This window comes from Canis aureus, chromosome 1 (genome assembly GCF_053574225.1).
Source record: "Canis aureus isolate CA01 chromosome 1, VMU_Caureus_v.1.0, whole genome shotgun sequence".
NCBI classification, from domain to species: Eukaryota; Metazoa; Chordata; class Mammalia; order Carnivora; family Canidae; genus Canis; species Canis aureus.
In genome coordinates, this window is record NC_135611.1 from 110,071,141 (window position 1) to 110,087,354 (window position 16,214).

Sequence of the window (16,214 nt, forward strand, 5' to 3'; positions counted from 1 at the left end):
CCAGCCTCCAGTCCTGCCCCTCTGTAGGGGTCCAGCTAAAGCACAAACCTAACCCTGTCCTTCCCTTTCTCAGAACTATCCATGGTTCCCCAGAGTCCACAGTAGAAAGCTCAGCATCCTCCCTTGCCTCCTACACTCCGGCCCCACTTACTTCCTTGAGGCTAGGTTCTGCTCACCTTTGCCAGGATAGGCCTCTGCCATCCTGTTCTTTCTGCCTGGCATTCCCTCCTCCCTCTCACCAGCCCTCATATCCTCTCTGAAACATTTCTTGTTGGTTTCTGACCAGAGACACCTCTCATCTACCTGTCCACCATCCTTGTCTCCTTCCTGCCTCCAGCTCTGCCCTTGTATCCAATCTCAGCCCGGAAGCTGGGGAATCTTACCATGCCTCCCCACCACCCTCAGGATGACATCCACACTCCCTGAACTGGCCTCCAAGGCTCCGCCTCATCTCTCACTGGTCCTCTCCTCGTGGCTGCAGCCTGACCAAATGTTCCTGCTCTGAATCCCCTTGTGCTTCCACTGAAGGCCAACTGAAGGCTGCTAAGGCTCTAGATTCCAACCCCATTTCTTTTCCCCAGCTTTGCTGCCATAAGTCTCCCATCTCTCTTGTAGGATCAATTCCAGCTCTCTACTGGACCAGACTCTTGGACTCTTCCATCCTTTAAGAGAGAGAAAGAAAGCAAGCACCTCCCTCTCTCCATTTCTCCACTCCCTTTTAGGACCAAAATACTCGAACCACTTTGTCAACATTTGCTGTCTCTACTTCACTTCCTGTTCACCCTTGGGTGTTCTCCTAGCTAATTACCAACTTCATTGTTGCCCAAAACTGTTCTTATAAACTGCCCTTCTTAGGGCTACCACCAACATTCGTGAAGCCAAATCCAATGGTCAATGCTCAGTGCTCACCCGGGTAGCACCCGACCCAAGGTACAGCCCCCCTCCTTCTAGAAGCACTCTCTTCTCTCATCTTTCCTGACACCTTTCCCAACTTCCCTTTCACTTCACTGACCACTCCTCCTCAGCCTCTTCCTCTTCTTTTCTAAACATTAGAATTCCTCAAGGTTCCAGCCCCTTCTCTCCCTAGATGACCTCATCCATTCGCAGGTGTTCTATTCCATGCATAGGCTGATCAGGCCCAAATTCCTCTCCTTGCAGCTCCAGACTGGCCCATCTGTCAACTCAATGTCTCCTCTTGAATAGCCCAGTAAAATCCAAACCAGCTTTGCAATGACTTATGAAACCCCACCTGGTCTGGCCCCGGTCCTAAACTTATCTTGTATCCATCTCCCTGCTAACTTGCTAAAGCTTCCGCCACACTAGTCTTTCATTTCCTACCTCAGGGCCTTTGCACATCTGGCTGCATCCACCTGAAACACTCCTTCGAGATTCTTCTCAAATGCCTTCTCAGTAAGGCTTTCCCTGACGACGCTCTCTATAAAGTAGCCTCCAGCCCTCATTCTCTCCTTCACACCCTGTTGGGGTCTGTTCAAAGCATTCTTCATAACTTCTAAGCATTTTATTACTTCTTGTGTTTTTGCTCAATGTCTTATTCTCCTGCTGAATTACAAGCTATAAAAGGGCAGGGCCACATCTGCTTCATTCCCTGCTAAATCCCCAGAGTCTGGCACAGTCCTTAGCGCAAAGCAGGTGCTCTAGAAATATAATGAATTACTGAATGAATGAGTGCCCCCACATCTTACTCTTTTTCAAGATCGGATGTCATACTATTCTTGGGATTTCCCCACCTTTACTCCCAGGGCCTCCCACGCATCCCTTTTTCTCGTGCAACCCCCAATCTCCTTGCCCTCCCATCTAATGATCTATTCCCCACCCCTACTCTACTGGGACAGTGCCCCCCCCCCCCCGCCCCATCTCCCCACTGGGTAGCACCATCACTCCCCAGCCCTGTGTCACTACTTGGCAGCGCCCTCTTCAGGCCTCACCACAACTAGCACCTCTCAAGGACCTCACGTTCGGAAATGCCCTCGCTCCCGTCCCCCTCCCGCCGCACACTTGGTAGCGCCCTCCCCAGTCTCCCATTTAGTAGCACCCGCTCCGAATGCCGCTTCTAGGTATCACCCCTCCTGTCAGAAGCCCCCCCTGTCGGCCCCTGGTAGCGGCATCCTGGGCCTCCCCAAGCCCGGTCACTTGGTAGTGCCTGCCCCGCGCCCAGGCTGCCGCTCCGCGTTGCCATGGTTCCGCGCGGGCCGGGCACCCCTTGCCCCGGGCCGCTCTCCACCCTCCCTGGCCCCCTCCGGGGCAGGCGCACCTTTGAAGTAGTCGTTGGCCTGCGTCTTGAGCTCCTCTGCCCGCTTCAGAGCGCCATCGGCCGGGGGCTCGTCCCGGGGGGGCTCAGCACACTCAGTCCGCTCGCCCTCCGCCATCGCCATGCCGCAAAGCGACCCCCACCCTGGCAACGGCCGCCAGCGGCACCCGGCCGAATCGTCGCGAAGGAGTGCCGAGTTGCTGCGGCCGCTGCTGCACAAGTGTCGTAAAGCGCGGGCCCCGAAGGCTCCCTTCGCGCGCCTGCGCAGGGCCCTTTCGCCATAGAGCGCGCGGAGGACAAGGTGACCAGAGGGACCCTAGACAGCGCCCTTCGTAGAAGGAGCCAATGGGGAGGGCGAAAGGGGGCGCGCGGGGCGGGGGCGAGCGGGGAAGGTCTGGCCGCGCCCGCGCTCGCGAAGTCGCCGTGTTCGAAGGCCGCCGAAGTTCTGGAGGGGTCTTCTTGGGTGGGTGGGTGTGGCTGCAAGGCAGCCCCACGCAGAACCAGAGCCGGGAGACTAGCCCTACGGCCGGTTATTTGGGTGACCTTGAGCAATTAGGGGCAATTACCCCCCTCTGAAAAATGCGTGGATTCTCAAACCAAGAGACTAAAGTTCCAACCCTGAAGGTTAACTGTATCTCCATCTGTTAACTGAAGGCGCTCTGGATGCCCTAGTCCTGAGCAAGGCCCAGAAGTTTGTTGCACCATCTCCTTTCTTCATCCTCATCTCCTAGTCCCCAGCCTGCAACAGTGGCCTTAGAAAAACCTAAACTCTTTCTACTGCATTACCTAGGAAACGCTGAATAGGATAGCCCCAGGCGACATCTCCAGATGCACACACACACACCCCAACCATTACATCCTAGCAGACCATCCTCTCCAAGCCTTCAACTGCTCCTCCTGTGGAACTATGGCACTAAATCATTTAAGGCCCTGCTGGAGCTCCCATCCTACAACCACAGCTGTCCCACTTCTCAGTCGCCTTGTCCTGACAGCCTGATCCCACCACCTCGTATCATAGCCAACAATCAGCCTAGAAAGTAGATTATAGTATCAGCTCCATTTTACCACTGAGGACACCGAGGTTTGTAGAAGTCAACCAACTTCCCCAAGGTCATACAAGGAGAGTGGCAGAGCCAGGACTTCACCTTGTCCCATCTGATTCTGTGCTCTTAAGCCCTACTCCACTGTCCCTAGACTCTAGATTTTTGAGATTTTTAGAAGTGTGTATGGGAAGGCTGCTGTGATGGATTTGAATCCCGGATTCGAATCCAGCTCAGTCCTTCCCTGCTGTGTGACCCTGGCAAGTGATCATCCTCTGAACCTGTTTCCTCTTCTGTAAAATGGGGACAATAACTGTGCTTATTATATATGATTAGCAGAAATTTGATAAGATCATAGGAATAAAGTATTTGGCAGAGGGCCTAACACAGAGTAAGCACTTTTTATACACAGTCCAATAAAATACTCAGAGTGGTATCGAGTACCTAGACCTGAGAGGGGAGAGGAGGGGCTCACCCTGTTGGACAAGCAGGGAAGAGTTCCTGGAGGAGGGAATGTTTGAACCAAGAGCTGAAAATGAGTAGGAGATAACCAAGTGTGAAGGAGGAAGGAAGAAAAAAGCATTTTAGGCAAGGGAGCAACGAGGCCTGAAAGTTTTATTTCTTTAGTAGAGCACGTGGCTTGGGGTCATGATTTCAAACCCCACGTTGGGTATAGAGATTACTTAAAAATTTTTAAAGTAGTAATAAAAAAAAGATTCCTGCATGGAACATAGGAAGAGGGTTATTATAAAAGTCATACAGAGATGGGACAGAACAGGCACACCCATCTGCACCTGAATCTGTAGATACGCAGTCTCTCTTTCTCCCTCTCTTTCTTTCTCTCTCTCTCTCTCTCTCACACACACACACACACACTCAAGTACAGAGAACCATGTCATACAGATACCAGTATACAGAATGATAGTGTCAAAACAGTCCCATATGTGTAAGCATAATTGTAACACCACAAAACCTCCCACATTCAGGAACACAGAAACCCAAAGTAACCAGAAACACAAAGCAGAATCATTTCACTCAGATACTAACATACAGGTAGAAGGAATTACAACTCCCCACTCCTCACAGGTTCACAGAATTATGTCACAAAAACACATATATAGATTTACAACATCTCCAGGCATACAACTTTACATAGACCCATATAGGAACACAGTCACACACACACACTCACAGCGACATGGAACGGCCAGTGTACCCACATACCCTGAAGCAACCCCACAGATGAGTCAACACACGGAGCTCTGGTGCCTACCAAGGCAAGATCTTTATGGTGGTGTAGAAATTAGTGGGTTTCAGAGCCAGAGTGGCTGGTCCAGTCCCTTCCCCTCCCCAACCCAGCCCAGTTCCCCGGAACCTAATTTGAGGGCCCAGATTACCCCCTGAGGGAGAGAGGGCCCAGACCCTCTTCCCCCATAGCACCAATCTGGATAGGCCATCCCATGACAAAACAGAGTGAGAAGTGCCTTCCAAAAAGGGGGTGAATTGAGCTGAGAGAGGGAGGCCTTTTTGTGTGGGAGACCCAGAGTAGCACCATCGTAGAAATAGGTTTGGAGGGTAAGAGTGACACAAAGGTGGTCGTAGAGGACTGAGGAGTCCTGGCCTCTCTCCCCACCCTGTGATATGCAGATAGGGCTGTGCGTGTCTCTGTGCGGCTGGGGAAGTCTCTTGGATTGTAAAGGGAGCCCCAGGTCCCCCAGGTACCTGGGGTAAAGTAAAGGTAAGTGCATCCCTGGAGAGCTGAGGGGGGCAGTGGTGGTGGCTCTAGGACAGGGTAACTGTAAGGTATGAGCTTGAGGATGGCGAGGCTTGAGCATGAAGTCCCCTAGTAGAGGGACTTGGAATGGGAAGACTTGAGACAGAACAGGAAGTGGGGCAACTTGACTAGGATAGGAAGCCTAGAATAGAGTTACAAGGATGGGGTCTGGAATCAGAGAGTCAGAGGAATCCAAACCAGAGGAATCCACAGGGTGACATCCAGATTGTAGAATCAGGAACACCTGGAGGCTAAGTTCTAGAACCAAAAGAATTTGGATCTGAAGTCAGAGATAGCTGGAGGCTGTGAGGTCTAGAACCAGAGGAATCTATAGAGCAAGAATAGAATTCACAAAACTCTAAGAACTGAGTTCTAGAACCAGAGAGATTTTGGAGTCATAAGATCTAGATCTAAAATCAGGAGTTGGGCATTGTAGGGTCTAGAACCAGAAAAATGTATAAAGGCAAGGTCTATAATCAGAAGATGTCTGAAAGCTAAGTTCTAGATCTAGAGTAATTTGGAGTCATAAGATCTGGAGAGCAAACTGGAGATTGTGAGGTCTAGAACCACGGGAATTAACAGGGTGAGGTCTGGAATCAGAAGACATCTGAAGCCACGTTCAAAAATCAGAGAAAAAAGATCATCATCTCTGGAATCACAGGGTCCTGGGAACTGCAAGTTCTAAAGGTGATGTAGTCAGGAACCAGTGGATGTTGGAGGTCACAAGGTCTAGAGCAGAAGAGACCTGGCGTGCGGTGTCTGCCCTGGAAGTACTATAATGGTTGTAAGAGTGACATAAAACTCATTTTACTCCTCTTTGATTGGAAAAACAAGTGTTGAGTGTAAAAAGTTGAAAAGGAATGAGCTGGGTATTGTGAAGTGTACCACCAAAATGACTTAGAAATTTGGAATTCTGGGTTTGGAGCCAAATGTATCACACATGAGGAAGACTAAAACCAATACGAAGCTTGGGTTGTGGGTTCAGTCTGGAATCAGAGGCAGTTGTTGGTTGTAAGAGGTGGAATCAGCAGGAGTTGGAGCATGTGACATCTGGTACAAGGGAGACTTATTTACAGAAAGGTGTGGAACCAGAGGAAGTCAGAGTGAGTTCTAGAACCAGAGGACTCTGGTGGGTGTAGGCTCTGGAGCTTGAGGGACCTGGGAGCTGTGAGACCTAGAACCAGACAACTTAGGAGACCACGGAAGTATGAAAAGAGACAGTGCTAGAGGTGGTGGGTCCAGGACGAGAAGAGGGGTTTGGGGGATATGGGGTCTGAACCCAACCTGCTGGGGGCTGTGCAGTCTAGGACTAGAGAAGGTCTGAGGTTGTGTGGTCTAGAAGCATAGAGAGCTTGAGGTTGCATGGTCCGGGAGCAGAGGAAGCTGCAGGTTACCCCTGGTAATAGGAAGCCCGTAAATGGAGCTAGTGTCCCGGCGAGGCTCGGGGCAGCAGAAGTCCCAAGTGGAGGGGCGGGTGGAGCGGGGTGGCCACTTGGGAGGCTAAGGGATTGATCAGAAGTTGCTAGGGGTGAAGTCTGCGCCAGAGGCCCCTCCCCATTAACACCTGAGGGAGGAGGGGGGATCAGGGTCCTGCATTCTCATGGACCCCAGGCAATTCATAGCGATTAAAAACATCATGAAAACAACAAGGATAAAAATAAAAGAAAGATGGATGGAAAGAAAGGTGATCATGGTTATCAATACTCCCCAGAGCCCAGAAACACAGGTCTGAATCCCAACCTTCCCCTCCCCCCCAATTACCAAAATTGAGCCAGGAGAGTTGGAGAAAGAGATGAGGTAAGCAGTATTGAGAACCCCAAGGGAAGTCCTGAGAGAAGGAGGAGGAGGGCTCCAGGGACCCCCCTCCCAGAGGTCACTGAGCTGAGACCACCCCAAAGAGCCCCCAGATGTCGGGGGCAGAGGGGTGAGAGCTGAGGTAGGCCCAAGATGGGCAGGGGCCACCAAGAAGAGAGAGGGAACCCCTCTCCTGGCACCCCCATCCTGTGCGTTGGCTGCTGGCGTGGAGTGTGGTTGAGGTCCTTTCTGGGGAGTGGCAGGGAGAAGGGAAGAGGGCCTGGCTCAGTTGGCCTGGGCCAAGCCCACCGCTGGTTGGAAGTGGCTCCTGGGCTCCACGGTGTCCTCATCCGGGTAGAGAGAGAGCAGCGAGGGGCCCAGGCCTGTGGGGGAAGATGGGAAGGTCAGCCAGTGGGGAATTACTACCCAAACCCATCTTCCCCTCATGACAGTTAAAAGCGTGGGTGGCGAGGCAGGCGTGCCTGGATTCACATCGTAGGAAAATCGTGGGCAAGTTCTAATCTCTGAACCTCGGGTGCTCGGGATGTTTAAGGCAGCTGGAGCCAGATGCTGCCTGAGTTTGCCGCTCTTTACTTGCTGTGTGAGCCGAGGCAGGTGACTTCACCTCTCTCTGCACCAGCTACCTCATCTGCAAAGTGGACTACTGCTACTCCCTTTCCAGGGCTGCTGTGGGAAGTAAACCAGTGAATCCCTGTAAAGTGCTTTGAACGATAATTAGCACTGGTGAGCGCTCAGTAAATGAGCTGTCGTCACTGAGGGAACAGGCGTACTTACTTATACCTACCCCATTCGGAAAATATCTATTGAGCACCTGCTGTGTGCCAGGCACGGGGGACAGGGCAGGTAATGGGACAGACGAAACTCCCCGTCCTGAGTTCCAGCAAGGGGTGTCAGTTCGATCATGTATACAGTAGGTTTCGCACAAAACTTGGCACAGAGTGAGTGCTAGATAAATCTTAGTTCTTCCTTTACAAACATGTACTGAGGCCCTGCTCTGTGCTCAGCCACTGCCCTGCCTCACCCAGACTGTAGAGTATGGCAGTGACAAGACAAGCCTGGCCCCTGCCCTCACACGGCTCATTCCCACAGGGAGAGGACAGCTAAAAATCAAATGACAAACACCCATATATGAGCCATGAGCTTAGGAAGTTAGGGAGGGCTCCACAGAAGGGGTAATATTTGATCTGAGATCTAAAGGATGCAGTAATTAGGCAAAGAATAGAAGGAAAAGCATTTCAGGCAGAAGGATCAGCATATGCAAAGGCCCTGAGGCTATCTCCTCAAGCCAGATTGCTTCAAAGTCAGCAGGATGCCTTCTGGAGTCCCCATGTAATTAGTCCCCCAACCTTCTTCCTTCTTTGCTGCAGTTGTACTGGCCTTGCTTCCCCCAGCTAAGATACACTTCTACCTCAGGACCTTTGCATTTGCTCTTCCTTCCACCTCGAATGCTCTTCCCCTAGAAATTTTCATGGTTCACTCTCTCACTTCCTTCAAGTCTTTGCTCAAATGTCACTTTCTCAATGAGACCACTCTTAACTGTGCTACTTGAAATTGAAATCCCACCCCCCCGCTCCCCACCCCAGAATTCCTTTTCCCTTTGCATGCATTATTTTTCCCAGAAGCATGTGTTTCCCTCCCTTGCCTCCCTTCAGCTCTGTGACAGCAGGGATTTCTGTTTTGTTCACAGGTGTGTCCCAGCTCCCAGGACAGTGCCTGGCACTTATTTGTGTTCAGTAAATCTTTGTTTCGTGTCTGAAGGACAGAATGAACCAAACAAAAGACCGTAACTGTGGCTGGAACAGAGGATGTGCAGCAGTCAGACCCCGCAGAGACTGGAGGACAAGGTGAGGAGCCTGTTCTTTCTCGGAAGGGCACTAGGGAGCCATGGATGAGTTTGGAGCGGAAGGAGGCCTGGGTCAGATGTGTGGAGGTTTGGAGTGGAGCTCTGGCTACTGACAGGCGTGCTGGAAGGTGAGGATGGTAGCGCAAACAAGCCTAGCAGCCGGTCTTGCTCTGTGGCTCAGTGGCGGGGCTGTGAGGCCAACATGGCGTGAGGGCAGACATTTCTTGAGTGTTTACTACCAATCAGATCTTGTGCTGGGCTCTCCTTGTGCTGCCCCTCCACAGTTCCTGCACACATCTCCTTAAGGTAAGAACTATTATAACACATCTGTCGGAGGAGGCAAGGCTCCAGAAGCAAAAACTATTTCCCAAAGCCACGTAGCTGGGAATGACCAAGGCAGGACAAGCCCAAAGCATAATCAGACACAGGCTTCGGGAGGCCTAGACTGAGCCTGGGCTCAGCTTCCACCCCAAAGGGCAGCTCTGGGAAGCCTCTGCCTTCCACCCCTCGGGGCCTCTCTTTCCTCCTCACAGTGCTGCTGAGAGCAGAAAGGGGATGTCTGTCTTTACCAGGGTTGTATACAGGCACTGACAGCTGCCCCCAACCTTCTGGATTGCCCCCCCTCAGCCATCTGGGGCACCTTCTTGGGGAGAGAGGGATCCAGGGCCTTGCTACTCACGCAGGGGCTCATTCAGTTCCAGGAGGTGGGTGCTGGGATCCTGCTGGCTCCCTGGGGCTGGCCCTCCTGTCAGAAGGAAACTCTGTAGGAGAGAGATAAAGCTGCCACCACCATCATCGTCATCAATATCCCAGGAGACAGGATGGTGCAATGTGGTTAAGAGCTCTGCACGGTCCAGCGGCCACTTATGGGCTATGTGACTGTGGGTTAAGCCAATGTCCTACATCTCCTCCGTGTGTCCCTCCAGAGCCCCGTCCTGCCCTTCACCTGTGCCCCAGCAGGTAGACCATGCACATGGACCCAATCAACATGCAGCCTTGCTCCGCATGTTCATGTTAACGGGAGATGCCAGCACGATGGACAAGAAAGCAAGGGTATCTGATCTAGCTGCATCTCTGCTGGGTCGTCCTGGGTTGGCTGTGTCCCGCCATGGAAGGTTTTGGCTCTCACAAGACCTACTGTCTCCAGGATCGAGTGACCACCCTCTGCCCTGTGCCTTCAGGCAAGGGACAGTGCCAGCTCCCCATGCTGCTGGCCCCATGGTGATGCACCACCTCTTGCTGATTCCTAGACACTGACCCATGCAGTTGCTTGTCCTCTCATGTGCAAATGTGAATGCTAATAGTAACGATCATGGCAACAACATCTTAAGAGTGGTCATGGGGATTAAATAACTTAATCATGAAAGGCACTTAGTACAGTGTCTGCTGCAAGGTAAGCACTCAGTAAGTATCAGCTGTTGATACTATCAACCACAAATAGCCCTGCTCTGAGTGAGGAGCCAGAGAGCCACGGAAGGTCCTGGAGGGAGGAAGTGGTGCAGCCTAGGACGGGTTTTGGAAAGGGCAGAAAGGACAGCAGAGGTGAGATGGAAGCAGGGAGATGGGGGAAGGCGGGATACGGGATGCTGCCTTTGCTTGCTTGTTTTTATACTATTTATCACAGCCACTAAGGATGGGCCTAATTTCATTTGTTTCTCTTGAGTCCTGTGAGATGTAACCATCCCACTTCCCAGATGAGGAAACTGAGGTTCACAGTGGTCCCATCCACCTGCCCGATGGTCTCACAGTTACTAGGTGGCAGACCTGGGACTTGAACTTAAGTCAGTCTAACTCCAGTGTCTGGACTCTTAATGCTATGCTAATAATCCAAGGCCAAGAACTGTCTAGGTTTGGGGGGAGGCTCTCGGGAGAAGAGGAGGTTCCTATACCTATTAACATTTGTCATTTCTCCCCTTCACCCTGCTTAATTTTTCTTCTTAGAACTTACCACCAACTTACATAAATTTGCACAACCCTTCCATACCCCTGACCTGAGCTAGCAAATCAAGGTCCTAGCCTCACCTGGATGACTGACCTTCCATTTGACCTTCAGCCGGTACCTGCCCCTCTCTGGTTTTCCCACCCATAAAACAGTAGGCTTAAGGCCACTAGGTTCTGAGGGCCAGAGAATCACATGAGTCACCCAACATACCAGGCTGAGGGGAGGCAGCAGGAAGTTTTCGGGTTCTGGGCTGGGGGACCGTTTGGGGGGTCTCACTCCCAGCAGCTCCACCCCCTCAGCCTCATCTTCTGAGCTCTGAGCTAGGGTCCTGGAGGGAAACAGAATCTCAGAACACAACAACCCAAGCAGGCGTGGGCACCACTGTAAGCAGGTGATAAGCACTCATTCACTCTCCCAAGTGCCTGTTTATTCCTTTACTCATACACTCACCCATCCATCCACCCATCATCCACCCATCCATCCATCATCTATCCATCCATCTACCCACTTACCCATCTCTCCATCCACCAATCGTACATCCACCCATCCATCCACCAATCATACATCCATCCACCCATCTACCCACCCATCCACCAATCCATCTTCCCATTCATCCAGTGATCCATCTACCACCCACCCACTCAGCATCCATCCATCTGCTGTATTCATTAATTTCCTCCCTCCCTTGTTCAGTAAGTCTTTATTTAGGCACCCACTGTATATCCAGCACCAAGCTGAGAGCCTTGGGAAATAATGAGATGTATCCATAAAGCCTCATACAGATAGTAAAGGGACCATTCTGGACACTAAATGGGCACATGCCTACAACGTGGAAAGTAAAAACTCGAGTATTAGTAATTTAATGTCTCTGGAAGGCAGACATGAACCCTCTGAAATTATATGCAAAATTGTGCGTCTGTATGTATGTGTAAATGTTCTTGGGAAAGAGTCCATAGCTTTCCACAGATTCTCAAAGGTGTTAGGAAACTTGGTTTTAGACAGTTGCTTTGACACTTGCAATGTCCTTTTAACTGTGACAAAAAATCATCACTAGGCCAGATAAAAATCTGTTCCAAAGGAGAGGGCTCTGGTGGACTGGATAAACAAAGAGAACAGTGGAGGGCACTCTGGGGTGGGGGTGGGGGGGCACAGATGAGGCAAAAACAGAGGTTGAAACAAACATGGCATGGGCTGGGGACACCGAGAGCCCAGCTAGAGCAGAGGCCAGCAGGTCAGCAGGAGGAATGATGAGGGATGGGGCTGAAACAGGAGGCAGAAATAAGACAGGGGGTGTCCCTCCCCTTATATCCTCACCTCTTCCGAGCCCCAGCCATGGAGGAGGAGGCCGAGGGGTCCCCTCTGGAAGGGCTGGAACAGCTCAGCCGGGGGTCACTCCCCCAGCGGGGCAGCAAGGAGGACTCAGTGGTTGGGGGTGACAGGCCATGGAAGCTCCGTGCACGGGGTCTGGGGATGGCTCCTGGAGGTCTGTGGAAGGCCCTGGGTAGCTGCTCACTGGAGTTGAGCTGGAAGTCATCATCCATGGAGATGTAGGGGGCCAGCATCTCCAAATCCAGAGCATCGACATCCTGTGGGAAGCAGAAGGAAGTTAAGAACAAGAGCCTTGAGTCCCAGCTCTACCACCTCTGAGTTGTGTGCCCGTGTGGCTGGCGTCAAGAGTCTGAGCTTCACAAAAAAAAAAAAAAAAAAAAAGAGTCTGAGCTTCACTTTCCTCATCTGTAGAATGGATGGAAGGACTCTGGTAGCCAGTCCCCAAGGTGGCTCCCAAGGATCCTCACCTCTTGGTGTTCGTGTCCTAGTATAGTCCCCTACTACAGTGACCAGGGTTGATCTGGGAACAATAGAATATTGAGGGGATGATAGTGTGGGACTCTGAACATCAAGTTATAAAGGTACCATGGCTTCTGTTTCTGCTGCAAACTCTCTCAGGTCACGTGCTCTGGGAGAAGCCCTACGTAGAGGCTCATATGGCAAGAAACAGACCTCCCGCCAGCAAACCAGCGAGTCATCTTGGAAGTGCACCCTCTAGTCCCCTTCAAGCCTTCAAGTCACCGCAGCCCTGGGTAATGACATCTGGACTGCAATCTCGCAAGAGACCCAGAGCAAAAGCCACCCTGCTAATTGACTCCCAGGCCCCTGATCCCCAGAAATTATGTGAGCTAATACATGCTTGTTATTTTCAGTTTTAGGGGAGTGTGTTACCCAGAAACAAACAGCAAGTAAAATTTTGATCCCAAGAGTGGGGCGCTGCCCTAACAAAAAGCCTAAAATGCAGAGTGGCTTTGGTACTGGGTAGTGGGGCAAGGGCAGGGCCCAGAAGGGCTTTGAAGAGCCTGTCAGAGCCTAGATTGCCTTGAACAAACTATTAATGGAAACATGAAGCACAAGGAGCTGGCCAGGGAGGGCTCAAAGGGAGGTGAGGAACACGTGACCAGAAGCCCGAGGAAAGGGGATTTTTGTTGTGAAGTGACTAAAGCTTAGCACCAGTGTTGTGTGCAGTTCTGTGGAACTCAGAACACATAACTAGTGAGCCAGGCAATCCACCTCTGAAATTGCCAGCCAGAATGCTGAACAGCTGCCTGATTTCTTCTTGCCACTCAGAGTAAAGGCAAGAGGAGAAATCTTTTCTTTTTAAAGAATTTATTTATTCATGAGACACAGAGAGAGGCAGAGACATAAGCAGAGGGAGAAGCAGGCTCCTTGGGGGGAGCCCGATGTGGGACTCGATCCCAGGACCCAGGATCATAACCTGAACTGAAGGCAGGCGCTCAACCACTGAGCCACCCAGGTGCCCTAAGAAGAGAAATGCTAAACAGAAGGAGCTGGAACTTGAAGGTCTGGAAGCTTCTCAACCTCCCTGTGAAGCATCAACTTTACCCAAAATGAGGTGTGGTCTTTGCCCCAGCTCGTTGGGATTTCCTGAGTGGCCAGATATGTCTTTGCTCCTCAGGGTGAGCCCCTGGGGCCATATCTGATACTGTGCCAACAAGATGACTCAAGCTGGGGGCTGATCATGCCCGAATGGCCAACCGTGTGATGGGAGGGTTGGGGCCACGTGAGATCAGACTGACCTCCAGGGGAAGCATGTGTATCAGGGAGGTAAGATGAAGATTAAGGTTAACTACACGGGGAATAATCCAGTCATGCCTACATAATGACACTTCAGTGAAAACTGGACACCTGGGGCACCTGGCTGGCTCAATTGGTTGTATCCAACTCTTAGTTTCAGCTCAGGTCATGATCTCACGGTCCTGGGATCGAATCCCATGTCAGACTCCGTGCTCAGCAGGAGTCTGTTTGGATATTCTCTACCTCTGCCCCCTCCCCCTATTTATGCATGTGCTCTCTCTCTCTCTCTCTCTCTCAAATAAATAATAAATTAATCATTAAAAAAAACAAAATTCTGGACATCACAGCTTGAGTGAGCTTCCTGGTGTGGTGATACACCATGTATGCTCCCAGGAGCGTGATGTGTCTCTGGGGTCATGAAAGCTTTGCATGTGGGACCCTCCTGGTCCCAGATTCCATCCTATGCACCTCTTCCTTTGGCTATAATATTCTTTTGCTATAATAAAACTATTATCATAAGTCCAGTGCTGTCCTAAGTTCTAGAGCTACTTTTTTTTTTTTAAGATTTTATTTATTCATGAGAGAGAAAGAGAGGGGGCAGAGACATAGGCAGAGGCAGAAGCAGGCTCACCGTGGGGAGCCCAATGTGGGACTCGATCCCAGGACCCCGGGATCACACCCTGAGCCAAAGGCAGATGCTCAGCCACTGAGCCACCCAGGGGTGTCTCTCTAGAGCTACTTCTAGCAATTATTGAAACTGAGGGACTCAGTGGGAATCTCTGAATTTGTAGGCAGCTAATCTGAAGTGAGGATGGCCCTGGGGCCTCCCAAGCTTGTGGCTGATGTCAGGACTCTTGGATAGACTTGGCAGACCGGAGGACTGCAGCCTTCACCTTGTGTTTGCCCAGATGGCAAAGGATGCTAAACCTGAGCCAAAAAGAGCACTCTTGGGAAGGCATGGTCTAAAGATGAAGCCCAAGGTGTGACTATAAAATTCTTGGTGATGGCTTTGGAAAGATCAAAGGTCAGACAACGGCACTCTAGAGTTTAAGGATGTGTCTTCTCAATCAGACAACAGGGCTTCTATTAAACTTCCAGACACTGTCACACAGCATCTCAGTAAAAGCCCCAAGGTAGGGGCTTATCTCAAAGAGATCATGGGCATGACTTTTGTGTAATGGAGTGAACTCCAAAGAGATTCACATAAGACCCACACTTTTTTTTTTTTTTTTTTACAGATTAATATATAAACAGAAATGTTGCCAGCTTGGACTGAAAGGGACAGAGATGGTTACTAAATGAAAAGAGCCTTTGGGTCACCAAAGTCCCCTCACAAGAAAGCAGGTCATGAAAACCCTCTCAGCTGCAAAAACATATTACCTTTTATGAAGAAGCAAGGAGGAGTCCAAGCAAGGAGTCTAGTCTAGAGGGTGGAGTCAAGAACCATGGAGAAAGTAGTAGGAATAAGTTCTCATCAAGGAACTTCCCACAGTTGTCCAACCAGATTTCAAAATTGCTGTGGACCAGTGACACCTGTACACCCTCCAATCCTCTCGCTCTTTTTAATAGAACACATGGCCTTACTTTGTGCCTGTCCCACCATTGTATATGGGGCATGTGGCTGGCACATAACTTGTCTCTTTAGTTCACAGGCCAACAGAGTGAGGGCTTCACCACTCTCAGACCTGATGTAGGTGATGAGGTTCCAGATTTAGGCTGATGCTGTCATGGGAAGAGACTTTGGGGGCACTTGGGAGGAGGTGAGTATATTTTGCAGGAGGGAGAGACATGAATTATTGGGGGCCCCAATAATCCTCACCTTCTGGTGTATGCAGATGCCTTCTGCATTGTATCAGGGTTGGTCTGTATGACCAATACAATATAGTTGCTTCTGAGATTAGGTTATAAAAGACTGCATTTTCTGTCTTGGGCTCACTCTTGTTATCTCTTGGATTCCTTGCCTTGGGGAAAGCCAGACAGCCTATGTGGTAAGGAACTGAGGCTTCCAGCCAGAGCCAGTGAGGGGCTGATGACTGTCAACAACCATGTATATGAGCTTGGAAGTGGATCCTCTAGCCCCACATGACTGAACCCCTGATGGAGCGCTTGACTTCATCCAAACAAGGGACTCAGCAAAAACCAGCTGAGCTGCTCCCAGATTCCTGAATCTCAGAAATAGTGTGACTAAATAAATGTTACTTCTTTCAAGGTGCTCTGTTTGGGGATGATTTATTATGCAGCAATAGATAATACATCATATCACTGTCATTTATCTAGCCACTCAATCATCCAAGTATCTATCCATCCATCATCTATCCAAAGAACCAGTGGCTAACTACTCATCCAAACATCCAATATCCATCCATCCATCCAGGTATCTATCTAACCATCATCCATCCATCTATCGACCATCATCCACCTAATGAATACAGTGGCCTTTCTAT

At 50.6% G+C, this 16,214-nt stretch overlaps 2 protein-coding genes and 1 long non-coding RNA gene across 9 annotated transcripts in view; 1 reads left to right on the top strand and 2 right to left on the bottom strand.

Moving 5' to 3' along the window:
• Positions 1-2,481, bottom strand: part of PPP5C (protein phosphatase 5 catalytic subunit) — a 19,380-nt gene extending 16,899 nt beyond the window's left edge. The window contains exon 1 of the mRNA XM_077847890.1: positions 2,273-2,481. Within this exon, the coding sequence (XP_077704016.1) occupies positions 2,273-2,393 (121 nt within the window). The 5' untranslated portion in view covers positions 2,394-2,481. The remainder of the gene's footprint in view (positions 1-2,272) is intronic.
• LOC144283590 (uncharacterized) lies at positions 2,419-15,981 on the top strand. 2 transcript variants are annotated; one of them, XR_013352149.1, is made up of 4 exons: positions 2,419-2,570; positions 8,586-8,742; positions 12,631-12,764; positions 15,009-15,981. It is a non-coding gene; the product is annotated as an uncharacterized LOC144283590 (long non-coding RNA). The 2 variants fall into 2 exon arrangements; XR_013352146.1 differs by lacking the exon at positions 15,009-15,981 and having other exon boundaries at positions 12,631-14,999.
• The window catches only part of HIF3A (hypoxia inducible factor 3 subunit alpha), a 29,593-nt gene continuing 17,286 nt past the window's right edge, over positions 3,908-16,214 (bottom strand). For all 6 annotated transcript variants that reach the window (XM_077847875.1, XM_077847865.1, XM_077847872.1 and 3 more), the window contains 4 exons: positions 11,998-12,269; positions 10,894-11,011; positions 9,421-9,502; positions 3,908-7,260 (listed from right to left, as the gene is read on the bottom strand). In XM_077847875.1, coding sequence (XP_077704001.1) covers positions 7,163-7,260; positions 9,421-9,502; positions 10,894-11,011; positions 11,998-12,269 — 570 coding nt within the window. In that variant the 3' untranslated portion in view covers positions 3,908-7,162. The remainder of the gene's footprint in view (positions 7,261-9,420; positions 9,503-10,893; positions 11,012-11,997; positions 12,270-16,214) is intronic.